This window comes from Gordionus sp. m RMFG-2023, chromosome 1, assembly GCF_954871325.1.
Source record: "Gordionus sp. m RMFG-2023 chromosome 1, tfGorSpeb1-WG-v2, whole genome shotgun sequence".
NCBI lineage: Eukaryota > Metazoa > Nematomorpha > Gordioida > Chordodea > Parachordodidae > Gordionus > Gordionus sp. m RMFG-2023.
The window spans coordinates 76,119,028-76,136,266 of NC_088775.1; the positions used below are offsets into that span (position 1 = coordinate 76,119,028).

A 17,239-nucleotide genomic window follows, 5' to 3' on the forward strand; every position below is an offset into this window, starting at 1 on the left:
GTAATTCGTTTACTTTTTATTTTTACAAAAGAAATCAAGGTAAGGATATTTTTTTAATTTTTTTAAACTTTTATTATTTACTTTATTTTATTTTTTTAAAGAGAAAGAAAAACGAAAAACGTACCACCGTTACAGGGGCACCATGTAATAAGGTAAAACAATTTTGTTAAATATTTTATTATTCTATCATGTCTAAAAACATAGTATATATATAAAAAAAGTTAATTAAAAAATATATAATATCACGTTTTTGTGAATAGTTAAATTATATCAAACACATCAATTTATAATATAAGATTAACTATTCAAATTTAAGATTAATTCTTTAAATTTATATATGATCAATCAACAATGAGGCATTAGAATGAGGTAAGGAGAAGACATACTCGCATATTTTTCCCAAGCATGGGGAAATTATACGCATTTTTCCTCTGCTTTTAGACCATCTAACTTTAAGTATTTTGGCGAATCATAAAAAATAGAGAGGATTACAATCTCCTCAAACAAGAAATCAATGTCTTTCGGTATTTTTAATATATTTATTAAATTATAAAAACCATCAATTGATGGTTTCTGTTCCAAGGTCATAATATTTATACATTTGTCAATAGAGTTATTAAAATCAAATTTTGATTGTAAATATTCTAAATTTGATCTAATTGTTACAGTATAAAATATTCTTGATTGCTGATATAAAAAAAATTTGCGTCTAAAAATTACAAGTGATAAAAAAGATAATATATTCATACATATGCCACAATTGATAAATGCAATAATATAATTCTTAGCAACTTACATTGACAAAAGGTTATGAAACTAATATAAATCTTTGTTACCATTTTAGACTTTGTTCATAGATTGAATTATTTATAATTTTAATATATCTAACTTATATCGAATATCATATCAAAAATTTATAAAATCACATGAGCTTTGACAGGATCAATCGTACTTTTAGAAATTGCAGTACGATTAAATTTTCAAGACTGGAATTTAGATTAAATCTTTACACCAATATCAACCTAGCAATAAATGTCTTTTACCCCCAATTTACCTGTATCTTATTTGATAAGATCAGCCACACAAGATGATGGTAATACTCGTAAATCAAGGGAAGAATGGAAAAAATTAAAAGAATTAGAAGAAGCTAGGAAACAAGGAAATGTACCAGCTCAAACGGATGAACAGGGACGGTAATAATTTACAATATGAATACCACGTAATCAATTTTTTTAGTGACATAAATCCTCATATCCCTCAATATATTGCCCAAGCACCCTGGTATTTTGGTTCTGCCACAGCTACTTTACAACATCAAAGAGAGCAAGAAGAAAAAATCAAAGAATATCACAAAATTGATACATGGTACCAGAAAGGAATTATATCTGTAATGATATACTTTGATAATGCATATTAATAAAACAAAATTTAGGAAAAACCAAAAAAATTTAGAAAAGGGGCTTGTGAAAATTGTGGTTCTATGACACATAAAAAAAAAGATTGCGTTGAGGTAAATGATAAATTATATTTGCTATATACTATTTAATTTAGCGGCCTAGAAAAATTGGAGCCAAATTTTCAAAAAAGGATTTAGCACCTGATGAAGTTATTATACCTCCTCCATTAGAGAGTGATTATGATGGAAAACGAGATAGATGGAATGGATATGACCCATCAGAATATGCAACAGTTGTGAAGGAATTTTCAAAAATAGAAGAGGTGATAACATCTTATATTTATATAATTTATTATATATATATCCATCTTTCAATATAACTAATTAAACTTAGGTCAAAAAACTCATCAAAGCTCAAAAATTAGAATCAGAGTTGACTCAAATAAATGGTACTAATGAGGAAGAAATAAATGATGATAAAAATGCAAAAGAAACCATCATAAATGCAGTGACTCTCATTGCCGATGAAATTGATGAAGATTTGGAGGATGAGGATAAATATGCAGATAGTTTTGATATGCCTGGGACAAAACATGACAGCAAACAAAGAATTACAGTCAGAAATTTAAGGATACGTGAGGACACTGCTAAAGTTAGCTTTCAATTTAATTTGTTGTTACTTTTCTTTATCTGTGAAAATTTATTTAACAATAACTTTTTCTATATGAACTTTTTCAAATATAATTATAGATATTGACTGATTAGGGGCTACATGTTCAATTATTTTGAAAATAATATCTTTTACCTAATAGTGATAATATTTAAAAAATGTAATATTAGATTATTAGACATTTATAAATTTTGTATTTTCAATATTTTTATATTTTCAAAAATTCAAGTATTTGTACAATTTAGACCTGAACTCAGCCTTCTATGACCCCAAAACAAGATCCATGAGAGCAAATCCATTTGCCGATGCCAAATCTAACCCAAATGAGTATTACATCTAATTAATAAATAATTATTTATATGATTTAAATTAGTCCATACGTTTTTTATTTACTATAACTTTTTTTCATTCCTTATAAATTAATCATCTAATTAAAAATATAGGTATTATATAGCTAAATAACTCATTAAATATTTTTAAATCCCTTTATTATTATATATAAGATAACCAAAAAATAATATATGAGTTTTATTAAAACATTATAAATAAATAAAATTTTCCTTATTTAGATATAATATAAAACTATACAATCATAAAATAAGAAAGAACATTGATAATATTAATATCAGATTGGATTAGTTTTTTATAACGATTGGTGTTCAATTTTCAATTAAATTGTTAGTATTAGTTCCAATCCAATATTAAATATCAGCACTAGAGATTGGCCCAGCTCAAACTGACATGCGGAAATTTTAAGATTTTTTAGATTGGGTCTTAAATATGAAGTAATAATACATATTTTAGTCTAATTTTAAACAAAATAATGACCTGACCCTAAAATATTCTGCAAGCTACCTTTTAATAGGGCTCTGCTGATCCACAAATGTTCACCAATCCTATATTACTACAAAACCGACTGATAATTGATTTTATTTACCATCCATATTTGAATAAATACTATAAAATTAATATTTTTTATTCAAAAAAAACTTTCACAAATTATTAAGTATATTTTCTTTCTATTATTCTCAAAAAGTTAATTACCTCATTTAAAATATGGGACACCTCAATTTAGCCTATTTTTAAAAATGGCTATCAAGATTTTAGCCAAAACATAGTACCTAAGCCTCGAAATTTTGACAATAGATGCCCAAACCTTTTTGCTAACTGTAGGCAAAATCACCAAGCTTGGATAATTTATATTTGGCTTAATCTTGAGTTAAAGATATTTTAAAATCATTTTCTAGTTGTAGACATAACAAAAAAAAATTATTTAATTTTTAGTAAGAGTTTACCAATAACACTTTTTGGAGGGCGATCCAAATTTCAATGGATATCAGCTGACCTAGATCCGATATCATACCTGATTGTATTTTATATATATTTAATTTTTAAGTTCTTTATACATATTTAATTTTTTAATGTGTAAAAGTATGCAAAATATTTTTATTAATAAATCATTTATTTATATAGAATTAGACAAATACTAATAAACTTTAAATTAATATATTGATGATATTTTTTCAGAAATCAAAATTTCTAGTTTATCTGAGGTCAGCCACTTCCATGAAGACTTTGATGATACATTTGTGGAAGGTGAATATTGGTTCTTTGAAATAACTTTCAATTTCAAGGGAATAAAGGCAATTTTTGATGGTATTGTTAATTAAATAGACCCTTCATCTGCTTTAACTTCATCAGCATAAGATCCCCATAAAGTAAATATACCAATTGAATTGGGCAGATATTGATGGAATTTCTTCTATGTCAATGATTTTTTATAATACTATATAAATAATAAAACAATATTTGAATAAATTCTGATGTAGACTGTAGAATTAATTTCCTCACAACAGTTGCTGTTAATGCATTGTAGAAGTAATTATCCAAAGTTATTGATAGAAAGTAAATTTTCCCATTGCAAATATAAGAATAATTTATAGTGATTTTTATACAGCAAATTCATAGTCTGGACTCTTTTATCATGCTCACTATGATTATCAAGTTCTTTTTAAGTAATTCTATGATGGGGATAACATACTAATTGATGCATTTTCTCCACTAATTTCTTTTATAATGCACTGAATTGATAATAAAATCACCTAATTTTTTTTTAAAATAACCAAGACGTTTTATTTGTATCAGCAAAGCTTTATATTTTCAGTTGATAACCGATATTTTTAAAATGATATCAGTACATCTCTAATTTATAGCTTCTATATATTTTAAAATATTCAATTTTTTAAACATTACAAATAAATTGAATTTTGATTCCTTTTATGAATTATATTATTATAAAATTATGTATAAAATAAAAGATATTTATTATATAATTATATATACAATCATAATATAAAAAACAATGATAATATCGAATCGGTTTTTTCAAAATATAGGCCCAATCCGATATTAAATATCGGAACAGCCCTACTTTTTATTCTACATGAAAGAAAAATTTTAGACTATTTTTTATATATCCTAGTCTATAAAATACATGTAAAAAACATGGCTAAAAATAAAAAATATATTCAGTATTTTTTTATTGCATTTTAATAATAAAATTATCCTCAAGTCTAGAACGGTGATCAGGAAGTATAAGTTTTGCCTTACCAAATAATCGCTCATAGCACTTGAGGGCAATGTGGTATTTATTTCTAAACTTTTTATTTAAGAAAAACAATTATCCCGGTGACATGACGCAGCGAGGATCGGAAAATCATGTTTTTAGATTTAAAAAATGTGTTAAAAGGATTTATTAACTATTGTATATTTTCGTTCAATATTTTGGTCAACCTCCAATAGCCTATTTAGCCGCTCTGGCTTATATAAGATTAGAGCAGAAAGACTTTATTTTATCTTAATAACTTAACAACCTTCAGATGTAAGAGACATCTGATAGATCTAAAAGGTTCTGATTTCTTGAAAATTATCCAAATTCTTGCTATCACTTTTGCATTAAAGTTCTCTTGGTACCAAGAGATAATGTAATCAGAGGGAGAAATAAGGAATTTTGACAAAAGAAATTGGCTAAGCGTTATCAATCATATAATTAAATTATAACCTTATCAGCTAATTTTTAAGAAGCACCTGGTTCTGATGTTGTTGAATTAATCAACTTACTTTGAATTATTTATTGGGTGTAGTCTCTTCTAGTGTACCAAAATGATCAAGATATTTTTCAATTTTTCTAAAATTTTAGGTGTATACATTCTAAATGTAAAACCATAGAAAATAATTTTAATTAAAATTTATGAATAATATATTTTGATATGTTGAAGCAGTTGATTTATTGGATGATATTTTATACATCTAAATTTAAATCTTGAATTAATATTTTTTATTAAGTTTAAAATTATTTAAATTTCAAAATTTATATTTAAAGATTATAACATTAAAATTATAAATAAATTTTAGTTTTTTTATAGTATATATATTTATTAAATATTTTGGAGTAGCGAAGCAGCACACTATTTAGCTACTCTCTAAAAGGGAACGTGCTATCACTATTATTTTTTAAAGTAGGACGCTATAAAGCTCTGCTACTATAAAAATAGTCACACTACTTTAACAACTGCTTAACTGTAACTAGTTACTTTTCAAAAGTAATCTTGACAACACATATTATTTCTTAATAATAAAAAAGGAATCAGAATTAAATTTATATTGTCATGTTTTAAAAAAAATCTAATTTTTCTATAAAATAAGTAGCTAAAAAATATAGTTTTTGGTGGGATATAAAATATACTTAACGAACCACAATCAGCCATAAACATTGTTCAATATATTAAATGCGATTATTGACCTTTGAGGAATTTAATAAACAAGTATACTTATCTGTGATGATGCTTCAAATATCACCTTGGCTACAAGAAACGGAAAATTTAAAGTTGTTTCTTTTCTTACCCGTAGCTTATAGTTAGTAAATAAAAATCAATCAGAATATCAGTTTGGTTATGGGATAGGTTTGTGTAAGAATATTAGAAATGAATTGGGTCCGATTTAGGAAGAATTTATTGGTCAGCACATCCTTATACATTTTGATCTTGGGCTTAAAATAATAGTTGTCATTTAAAAAGAACCTTTTAGCAACCTTAGCATTATTTATGATAAGGACATATTTATATATGTTCTTATAATAACCCGATTGCTTATTTTTTGCCTCTCTAAATTTAATTTAAATTGCATAATGATTTTTTATTTAAATAAAGATTGAAATATGCTGGAGATAATTTCATAAGGTATACCGGTGATACACCTAACATTGCCAAACAACAATGTAAGTTAAAAATTATTTGTATAATTCTCACTTTCTTAAAAATTTTTTTCTTATAGTTTAATGTTTTAAAAGTATTGTTGATAGTTAGACCTCTGCATTGCAGGCTCACGAAGTTGAGTATAACCATTTGACAGGCTCGCTGCCAATTTTTAATTTGGGTTTTTTTTGGAGGATGATAAAAAATTTATAATTTTATTATAGGGTTGGACACAGAAAACTCTTATAATAATGATGAAACCAAGTGTGCCCAAAGAAATTATATAAAAATACATTGATTTATAAATTAATTTCATTTATTAAAAAATTTAAAATATGCCACTGCACCACCAATTTATTAGGTGGTGGCGAATTTGGCATGCTTACAGCAACACGTGAAAAATAAAATAAATCGCTCTCCTATTTATATTTTTGGGCAGATGTTTATTGATAATAAATATTTATAAATATGCCCTGTGTTCTTTATTGTAATCAGAGACCTTCTGGCCTCTGAAATTCTTTATTTTTAAATACAAACCATGGACTTTGCCTAAAAATATTTTAAGAAAATAGACCTGAGCCCAACCTAATTTATAAAATAAAAATTTAAATTATATCAATTAATCAATTGGAAAATCATATAATGGATCATTTAACAATCATTTGCTTCTCATATTTTCAAATTATTTTTGGAACAATTTTGCAATCAAAATTATCTCAAATAACTAAACCCTTTAAATCCCCGGTTCTGACTAGAAACATTAATTTTTTAAATATGTGCTAGGAGGATTTGCAAAATTTTTAGACCTGCAGCCTATTGGTCTCTGTTAATTCTATGAATTAGTTTTTTTAAGTAGTGGTCTGCAATGGGCGGGATATTTAACATTTTTAAGAAAAAGTTGACAAACCCACCCATCCATGGGTTATTTTAAATCACCCTCCCACCCATTTATCTACGAAATTTTTAATGCCCGCGCAATGTATATTTGATTGGTTGATCTTGATTTGGTTTTTATTTATTTTAGCATATTTTTTAAATAAACACTCATTTTACTCGAAAAATATCGCAAATTTTTCAGAACCGCTCATTCTATAACTACATTTTTAACCAAATCTCTAGCCCGTCTAATGTATAAATTTTTTTAACCCTATGGGTTGGCATGGATGAGCTTTAGATTTACAACTTAAGAAATACTTTGATTCATAAAATGAGGGATTGACCCCCCCCCCATAATACTAATTTTTTTAAAGATATTTTTGTTTGTCATAAAGTAGTTTGATTTAAAATTAGAAAAACCAAAACGCGATCACCAATGAGTCTGACTGATCTGAGTTAATTAATGATCACTTTCATTACCATCATATCATAATAAATTATTTTTTAAATTTAGACTTTTCCCATGTTATATCTTATAATTTTGATTTAAAAAATAAATAGTATTTGCCTGGGAAGCCATAGACAAAGGTATAGATGTTAATCAACAGTCTGAGCCTACAAAATTGGAATTGCTCTATCGGGAATTTAAAGAGAAGCGTGAGGAATTGAAAGGTGATTTACGAAATACTCTTTATGATAAGTATGGTAGGCAGGAAGACTTCGAGGCGCCCCCCGTTCAATTGTTGCTAGCGCAAAACGTAATTTGATAAGTTATTTATAATATAACTTTAATAAATTAGTGACATCACTCACATTCATGGGAAGATATTTTTGGGCTATTTTATTGGTAATATGGAACCAAGATTTTTTTCGTTCCGGTCCATTCCAATTTCCTTTAATTTAAAAAATATTTCATTGTATGTTTGCTAAGGTTGGCATAATTAAATCAATTATTTTTTTGAATAAAAATCATAATTTAAATTTTTTTTGACTTGTGTTTTAAATAATTATTAGTCTTTTGTTTTCAAATAAAATTTTTGGTATATAAGTTTTAATTAATTACTATTTTATAAATGGTTTTTTGATGTACTAATCCTAAAATTATTTTTTGGTTTAATAAACTTATACATCTTAATATTAATAAAATGTAAAGACATACTAAAAATTCCTATAATTATTTTGTCCTGTTTAATTAATATTAATTCAATATTTTGTTAATGCGAAATTTAATTCAGATGCAGCTTAACAATATTAATTCTAGTTTATATAAAAAAAACTATAATTTTAAAATAGTCAATATTGTTAACAATTTTCCAATAAGACTTTATCACTTGTTTTTCAATAAAGTTTTAAATTTTTTTTATGTTTTGGACGCAGGATGAACAAAATAATATTCAATGTTAAATAAATGAAAAGAATTATATTCAAAAAATACCACAAGATTGATTATATGATTTTTTATAATTATCAACTGATAAAACTATAACTGGTCACTTTACGAAGGCAGTAATCTTTGAAGGTTTTATATTACTTTTTTTCATAAAATTTTTTTATAGTGTTTCTTATTTAATATTTTAAAAATTTTTTCACTTTAGTTGCTAATCGGCATATTTTGTTTTAATATATAAAAAGTGAAAAATTGAAATCTTATAAATAATAATAATTTTATAGTTTAATTTATTATTAAATAAATAACTAAAATGATATTTGATTGTTATTGAAGGAATCCTACATAGAATACTCACGAACGGGGCAGGTTGTTAAGGGGCAAGAACGGGCGAAACTCAAATCTAAATATGAGGAAGATGTTTACATTCAAAATCATACGGTATAGTTTTTTTTTAACATTAATAAAGAAGAAATTCAATTTCTCATAATTTAAGTTATTTTAAATTAGCCAAAATAATGGTTATAAGCAGGGATCCAAACCGAAACGAATATCGGTTCGGGTTCAGTTCGTAAAAAATTAAAATATCGGTTCGGTTCGAACCTCTAAATACCCTACATTCGAATTATGTAGAGGGGAAATTTTTTTTTATTTTATCAAATTTAAAAAACATGCATAAAACCTTCATTTTTATTAATTGTACATTATAAAATAATATTTAATTTATAAATATAAAAATAAAAATCAATAATTAATTTTAATATGAACAATATTTGACTTTTTTTACTTAAATTTTTTTTATTAAGCCGGATAATTAATACATTTTTAAAATTAGTCTCACTCATCTATAAAGAGATAGTATAAATTTAATAATTGAAAAACATCTTTCCACACTAACTTGAGCCGACACTGCCAATATGATATCAGATTAGATGTGTCATTTATAATATTTTGGATTTAATTTTTCTCTAAGCATTATAATTTATAAGCTTAAAGTATTTAAAAAATGTTGTAAAATGACAATATACTAAAGTTTATAAAAATTATGATCGACGCTTATCAATCAAATGGGATTGATGCTAATTTTAAAATAATTCAAATAAAATTGAAATTTTTTCAATATACTAATAATAACTTACATATTATTTTATAAGAATAAGTTTATAAAAATTATGATCGACGCTTATCAATCAAATGGGATTGATGCTAATTTTAAAATAATTCAAATAAAATTGAAATTTTTTCAATATACTAATAATAACTTACATATTATTTTATAAGAATAAAATCATGAGGGTTCAGAAGCATTTTAGCGGTTCGGTTTAGGTTCAGCTAGAATTTTTTTAGCGGTTTAGGTTCGGTTCAGGTTCGATAAAAAATACCGGTTTTTAGCGGTTTAACGGTTCGGTCCAGATTCGGTTTGGATCCCTGGTTATAAGTAGCAAACATATCAATTGGCCCCCTTATTTATACTTATTTTAAGCAAGTAAGGTTTTCTGGATCTCACCAAATAATAAGTGAATTTATTACAATTTGTCCAAAATTTTGTAAACAACCTATCTATATTTTAATTGATAATTTTTTTTCCACCATCATTTTAGTCTGTATGGGGATCTTTTTGGTATCAACAATGTTGGGGTTACAAATGCTGTAATTCATTCGTTAAACAATCTTATTGCATGGGGGAAAAAGGATTACAATTATTCAAAGTAAATATTGTCGAATAAAAATGTTTGTTCAGTTTGTTATTACTCATTATAATAATGTTAAAATTGGATTTTAAAAATGCTATCAAAAATATTATTATTAAAAATGTACTAAACTGGGTTTTTTCTATATTTAGACTCGACCGCTTATGGCAAAATGGTCGGTTTTTTTGCCGGTGTTCTTTTTAAAAAAAATATATATTTATTAATATTTACTCCTTGTCTCTAATTTAAATCTGAAACTTAATCAACGAAGTACTTATACCAAGTTACAACATTAAATTTTTTTAATGGTAAGAATGAGATTCTGAATCTCTTTTATAAATCATTTATTGACGGACGATTTTTATCATGCTATTTTTTACAGGAAATAAATTTTGGCATGTATAGAATACCTACTGCATACATTTTTTTATTATTTAATTTATATCAAAAATCTTATGATATAAAAAATTAAAGATGAAACCTCAAACAAACGTTGTTTTTCCTATTTTTTATTGCTATTACGATCCTTATGGATATACCTTGTCAGCATTTTATTGCAAATTTTTTATCATTAAAATTAGGAGTCTACCGATACCAATTTTTGGAAGCCGATTTGATATTGCTGATATCTAGATATCGGCCAATTACCAATTTAATAACATTCATTTGATTTTATTTATACATATTTATTATATTTTTATTTTCAAAAATATACTATATCGAATTTAAATTATATTTTAAGCTAGACTTATTTATATATTCATCAAAGAAAAATATGTAAACATTGATAAATCATCTATTTATATAGTAAAATCGTTGTAATCTTTTTTTGTTCCAAAAGTCTTTCTATTGTGTATCAAGTTTATCATGATCAATATAAAGTGTATTTTTTTAAAATTATTTATTAAGTTTATAAATCATAAAATTCTATCAATTTAAAAATTTAATTAGACGCCATTTAATCAGATCTAATCGGTAAATTTAATAATCAGCCGCTAACCGATATTTTAAAAGAGACGAAAAATCGGCCGATCCAATAAAAGATATCTATATCTTACAATCATCTATACCAAAACTTATTTCAAATTTTTTATTATCGCAATCAAATTATAATTTGCTCATTCATTTTGTTAAAAAAAATTCGGATATGACTTTTTTAATTTTAATTTAAAAACGATTGCAATTTATAAAATAAGGTACCATATGCATTAAAATAAAATACATCTAAAAAAATGAAAATTTTATAATAAAAAATGTTAAAATACGCGAAAAGGTGCCTCTAGGTAATGACACCGTTGATTCATATATTATGTGACCTACATATTTCAATTGAAATTCGTTGACGCCTTTCCGAGGATAACCCGAAATTAAAAGCCGGCTCTGGTTCCAAAAGCACCGATTGTATCAGAAACATCGGGGATTAAAGTGATATTAGGAATGTTAATATATTTATTTATTTTTATAATTTCCGCGCTTACCAAAGAGGAGCTAAAGGATAGTGCAAAACGATCAACGCATGTATAATCCTGGCATAGCGGGATACCGTCCATGGAATGAGTGTCTTATGTTGTCTCAGAAATTAGGGGTCCTACGGGTTCCGACGTTGATGGAACATTGGTTGGGCGGACAGTTCTAACAATATAATTTACTGCTTGGTGGCTTGAATGGCGGCCTTAAGCGACAATGAAGAGGATGATAGCCTAAGTAGGCAGGGAGTGAACAGAATTTGCAAGATAAGGTTGACGATATCATAGCCTAAACCAAGGCTTGTTCCCATCGAATTCTTCTTTGAAAAGAAGCAAACCAAGGTTAGAGCTAGGAATAGCCTTGAGCCATTTATAACCTAAATTTAATTGTTGATGGGGAATTTATACTTTGATTTATTGGGGAGGTGATATCTTGGTTAGATCGAGAAAAGACCCTTCATTCATCGCTCGAGTAAAACGATTCAACTTAATCCTGGATTAAAGGTAATTCCCAGTCTTGCTGTTTGGAGTAAAGACAAGGGAGAATTTGAGACGTTTGACCTCCATGGGTCCGGGGCCAACCTCAGTTGGGTATGTGGTGATAAATAATGTTAATAATTGGTTGACTTTTGGTGACAAGAGAAAAGCTGCAAATTTCAGTGAGTCAGGAATTTTATTTTTTAATAATTATTTTTTTAATGGCTAAAATTTGTTATACTGATTTAAAGCTTATTTTTTTTATCCCCTTTTTTATATGTGAAAACAAAATTTTTTTTTTTTGTTTTTTAAGTTTTTTTTCTCGTTTTTTAAATCCATAATTGAAAATAAAAATTAGTTTAAAAGTTTACTGCAGAATTTTCTGAAGATTTGCAGGATAGGGACTCTATACATGCTGGGATTCACTTTCGGTAAAATCAAATTTCTAAAATTAAAAAATCGAACTCCCTAAATAGTAGTGTTGTTAAAACGCCGCGAGTCGCGACCCCGACCCAAAGCTCGGGTCGTTTTAGACTCCGACTCAATGTTTGGGTCGTTTTTTTCGACTTCGACCCGAGTTCAAGCCGAAAAAAACGACTTCGACCCAAAATATGGGTCGTTTTTTTCGACTCCGACCCAAGTCCAAGCCGAAAAAAACGACCTCGACCCAAAATATGGGTCGTTTTTTACGACTCCGACTCAAAATTTGGGTCGTATTTTTCGACTCAAACTTGAAATTTGGGTCGTATTTTTCGACTTAAACTTGAAGTTTGGGTCATATTTTTCGACTCAAACTTGTAGTTTGGGTCGTATTTTTCGACTCCAACTCAAAGTTTGGGTCGTTTTTCTGACTCAGACTCAAACATCGTGTCGTTTTATTCAATCGACCCAAAATATGGATCTTTCTTTTTAAAGACGACTTAAAGTTAGGGTTGCTTTTTTTCACCCCTAACCCAATATCTAGATCATTTTTTTCGACCAAAAGTCAAATAACATTATATTAATATTATAGGCGGGAAAGTTATTTAAAGCTTCTTTAAAATAATGCTCTGATTAACTATTCATCATAGTTATATTTAAAAATTTTTAAGTGATGTACCATAGAAAAGTGCCATTTGTCATGATAATTATTTTTGAGCTTTTTTAAATGAAATAGATAAAAATATATATTTTAGACATGTTAAATCAAAATTTCAGTGATGATGTACCATAGATAAGTGGTAATTGTCATAATCGCTATTTTTGAACTTTTTTGAGTTTTTTTAAAGCAAATTGCTAAAAATATATATTCTAAACATGTTAATTAAAAATTCAGTGAGGATGTATCATAGATAGGTGACAATTGTCATAATCGCTATTTTTGAACTTTTTTCAATTTTTTTAAAGGAAATAGCAAAAAATATATATTCTAACCATGTTAAATTAAAAATTCAGTGAGGATGTATCATAGATATGTGACAATTGTCATAATCGCTATTTTTGAACTTTTTCAAATTTTTTTAAAGGAAACATCTTAAAATATATATTCTAAACATGTTAAATTTAAAATTCAGTGAGGATGTATCATATATAGGTGACAATTGTCATAATCGCTATTTTTGAACTTTTTAAAATTTTTTTAAAGGAAATATCTAAAAATATATATTCTTAACATGTTAAATTAAAAATTCAGTGAGGATGTATCATAGATAGGTGACAATTGTCATAATCGCTATTTTTGAATTTTTTCAAATTTTTTTAAAGGAAATAGCTAAAAATATATATTCTAAACATGTTAAATTAAAATTTCAGTGAGGATGTATCATAGATAGGTGACAATTGTCATAATCGCTATTTTTAAACTTTTTCAAATTTTTTTAAAGGAAATATCTAAAAATATATATTCTAAACATGTTAAATTAAAAATTCAGTGAGGATGTATCATAGATAGGTGACAATTGTCATAATCGCTATTTTTGAACTTTTTCAAATTTTTTTAAAGGAAATAGCTAAAAATATATATTGTAAAGATGTTAAAATAAAATTTCAGTGAAGATGTACCATAGAAAAGTGACAATTGTCATAATCGCTATTTTTGAACTTTTTTCAATTATTTTAAAGGAAATAGCAAAAAATATATATTCTAAAAATGTTAAATTAAAAATTCAGTGAGGATGTATCATAGATATGTGACAATTGTCATAATCGTTATTTTTGAACTTTTTCAAATTTTTTTAAAGGAAACATCTTAAAATATATATTCTAAACATATTAAATTTAAAATTCAGTGAGGATGTATCATAGATAGGTGACTTTAACATGTTTAGAATATATATTTTTAGCTATCTCCTTTAAAAAAATTGAAAAAAGTTCAAAAATAGCGATTATGACAATTGTCACCTATCTATGATACATCCTCACTGAATTTTAAATTTAACATGTTTAGAATATATATCTTTAGATATTTCCTTTAAAAAAGTTCAAAAATAGCGATTATGACAATTGTCACCTATCTATGAAACATCCTCACTGAAATTTTAATTTAACATGTTTAGAATATATATTTTTAGCTATTTCCTTTAAAAAATTTGAAAAAGTTCAAAAATAGCGATTTTGACAATTGTCACCTATCTATGATACATCCTCACTGAATTTTTAATTTAACATGTTTAGAATATATATTTTTAGATATTTCCTTTAAAAAAATTTCAAAAATAGCGATTATGACAATTGTCACCTATATATGATACATCCTCACTGAATTTTTAATATAACATGTTTAGAATATATATTTTTAGCTATTTGCTTTAAAAAAATTGAAAAAAGTTCAAAAATATTGATTATGACAATTGTCACCTATCTATGATACATCCTCACTGAATTTTTAATTTAACATGTTTAGAATATATATTTTTAGATATTTCCTTTAAAAAAATTTAAAAAAGTTCAAAAATAGCGATTATGACAATTGTCACCTATCTATGATATATCCTCACTGAATTTTTAATTTAACCTGTTTAGAATATATATTTTTAGCTATTTCCTTTAAAAAAATTTGAAAAAGTTCAAAAATAGCGTATATGACAATTGTCACCTATCTATGATACATCCTCACTGAATTTTTAATTTAACATGTTTAGAATATATATTTTTAGATATTTCCTTTAAAAAAATTTGAAAAAGTTAAAAAATAGCGATTATGACAATTGTCACCTATCTATGATACATCCTCACTGAATTTTTAATTTAACATGTTTAGAATATATATTTTTAGCAATTTGCTTTAAAAATACTCAAAAAAGTTCAAAAATAGCGATTATGACAATTACCACTTATCTATGGTACATCATCACTGAAATTTAGATTTAACATGTCTACAATATATATTTTTATCTATTTCATTTAAAAAAGTTCAAAAATAATTATCATGACAAATGGCACCTTTCTATGGTACATCACTTAAAAATTTTAAAATATAACTATGATGAATAGTTAACCAGAGCATTATAATTTAAAGAAGCTTTAAGTAACTTTCCCGCCTATAATATTAATATATACTAAATGTTATTTGACTTTTGGTCGAAAAAAATGATCTAGATAATTGGGTTAGGGGTGAAAAAAAGCAACCCTAACTTTAAGTCGCCTTTAAAAAAAAGATCCATATTTTGGGTCGGATTGAATAAAACGACCCGATGTTTGAGTCTGAGTCAGAAAAACGACCCAAACTTTGAGTTGGAGTCGAAAAATACGACCCAAACTTCAAATTTGAGTCGAAAAATACGACCCAAACTTCAAGTTTTAGTCGAGAAATACGACCCAAACTTCAAGTTTGAGTCGAAAAATATGACCCAAACTTCAAGTTTAAGTCGAAAAATACGACCCAAATTTCAAGTTTGAGTCGAAAAATACGACCCAAATTTTGAGTCGGAGTCGTAAAAAACGACCCATATTTTGGGTCGAGGTCGTTTTTTTCGGCTTGAACTCTGGTCGAAGTCGTAAAAAACGACCAAAACTTTGAGTTGGAGTCGAAAAAACGACCCAAAATTTGGGTGAGCTCTGTTCGAGCCGACTCGGCTAAGCCGATTAACAACACTACTAAATAGTTTAAAGTTGAGAATTCCAAATCACCACAGAAGGATTCCAGTGTAGTCGTCATTCTAGATTAACTCACAACATATCGTCAGCTATGAATTATAATGTTCTATATCCAATTTTTTAAAAAAATATTGTATTTTAGATTAAGAGATCACAGGGAAATAATGATTATTTTAAAATTATATTTTAAACATTTTTATTGATAACACAGTATTGAAGGAATGAGTTATTAAAAAAAAGTGAATATAGAACACTATAATACTCAGCCGATGATATATATTATATTGTAAATAGAAAATTAATAGTTGATCATTACAAATTATATTTAAAATATTGAATACTGTCGATTTTTTTTAAGATCTCTAATAATTGTATTAAAATCTAATCTCAAAAAAATTAATTAATTTTTTATTACCCTATTTATTTTTAAAACGAATTAAATAATCATTCATATTTTTTGTTAAATAGGAAAGATTGGAAAATGAAGCCGATGAAAATCAAACTCAGAACGAATTTGAAAATCGAACCTCTAAAAGGATAAAAATAACATGACATCGATTTTTTACTCCGATTATTACATACTTCAATATTTATATTATTTTATTATTAATGTGAACATTTCTTAATGTATTTATTTAATAATATTATTTATTGATCGATATAAATTAAATTATTATTCTTATAACATATTAAAAAAGATTATTATGTTCAAATATTTATTCCAAAAATTACATTAGAGTTAGGTGGGGGGGCTCAGTTTTGGTCTTATTTTTTAATTTAAAAAATATCCTTTTATATTTCTAAATCAATTGAAGTTTAACTATTAATGTAAAGGTTTACAATAAATTTGCTTGATATGAATTTAAAAAAAAAAAATAATATCTAAGAATGTAAAAAAATTTGGATGTGTATTCTATTTTTAAAAATTTAATTTTTTTCCCAAACTCTA

At 25.9% G+C, this 17,239-nt stretch overlaps 1 protein-coding gene across 1 annotated transcript; it reads left to right on the forward strand.

Annotated features, from left to right (window-relative positions):
* The first annotated feature begins 948 nt into the window (after positions 1-948).
* LOC135923000 (pre-mRNA-splicing factor SLU7-like) lies at positions 949-16,926 on the forward strand. Its single transcript, XM_065457579.1, has 11 exons — positions 949-1,193; positions 1,237-1,387; positions 1,433-1,510; positions 1,552-1,719; positions 1,791-2,048; positions 2,296-2,393; positions 6,275-6,342; positions 7,757-7,953; positions 8,919-9,023; positions 10,184-10,291; positions 16,759-16,926. Exons 1-11 carry the CDS (start codon positions 1,033-1,035, stop codon positions 16,840-16,842), a joined length of 1,476 nt encoding a protein of 491 aa, XP_065313651.1. The 5' UTR covers positions 949-1,032; the 3' UTR covers positions 16,843-16,926.
* The last annotated feature ends 313 nt before the right edge of the window (positions 16,927-17,239 follow it).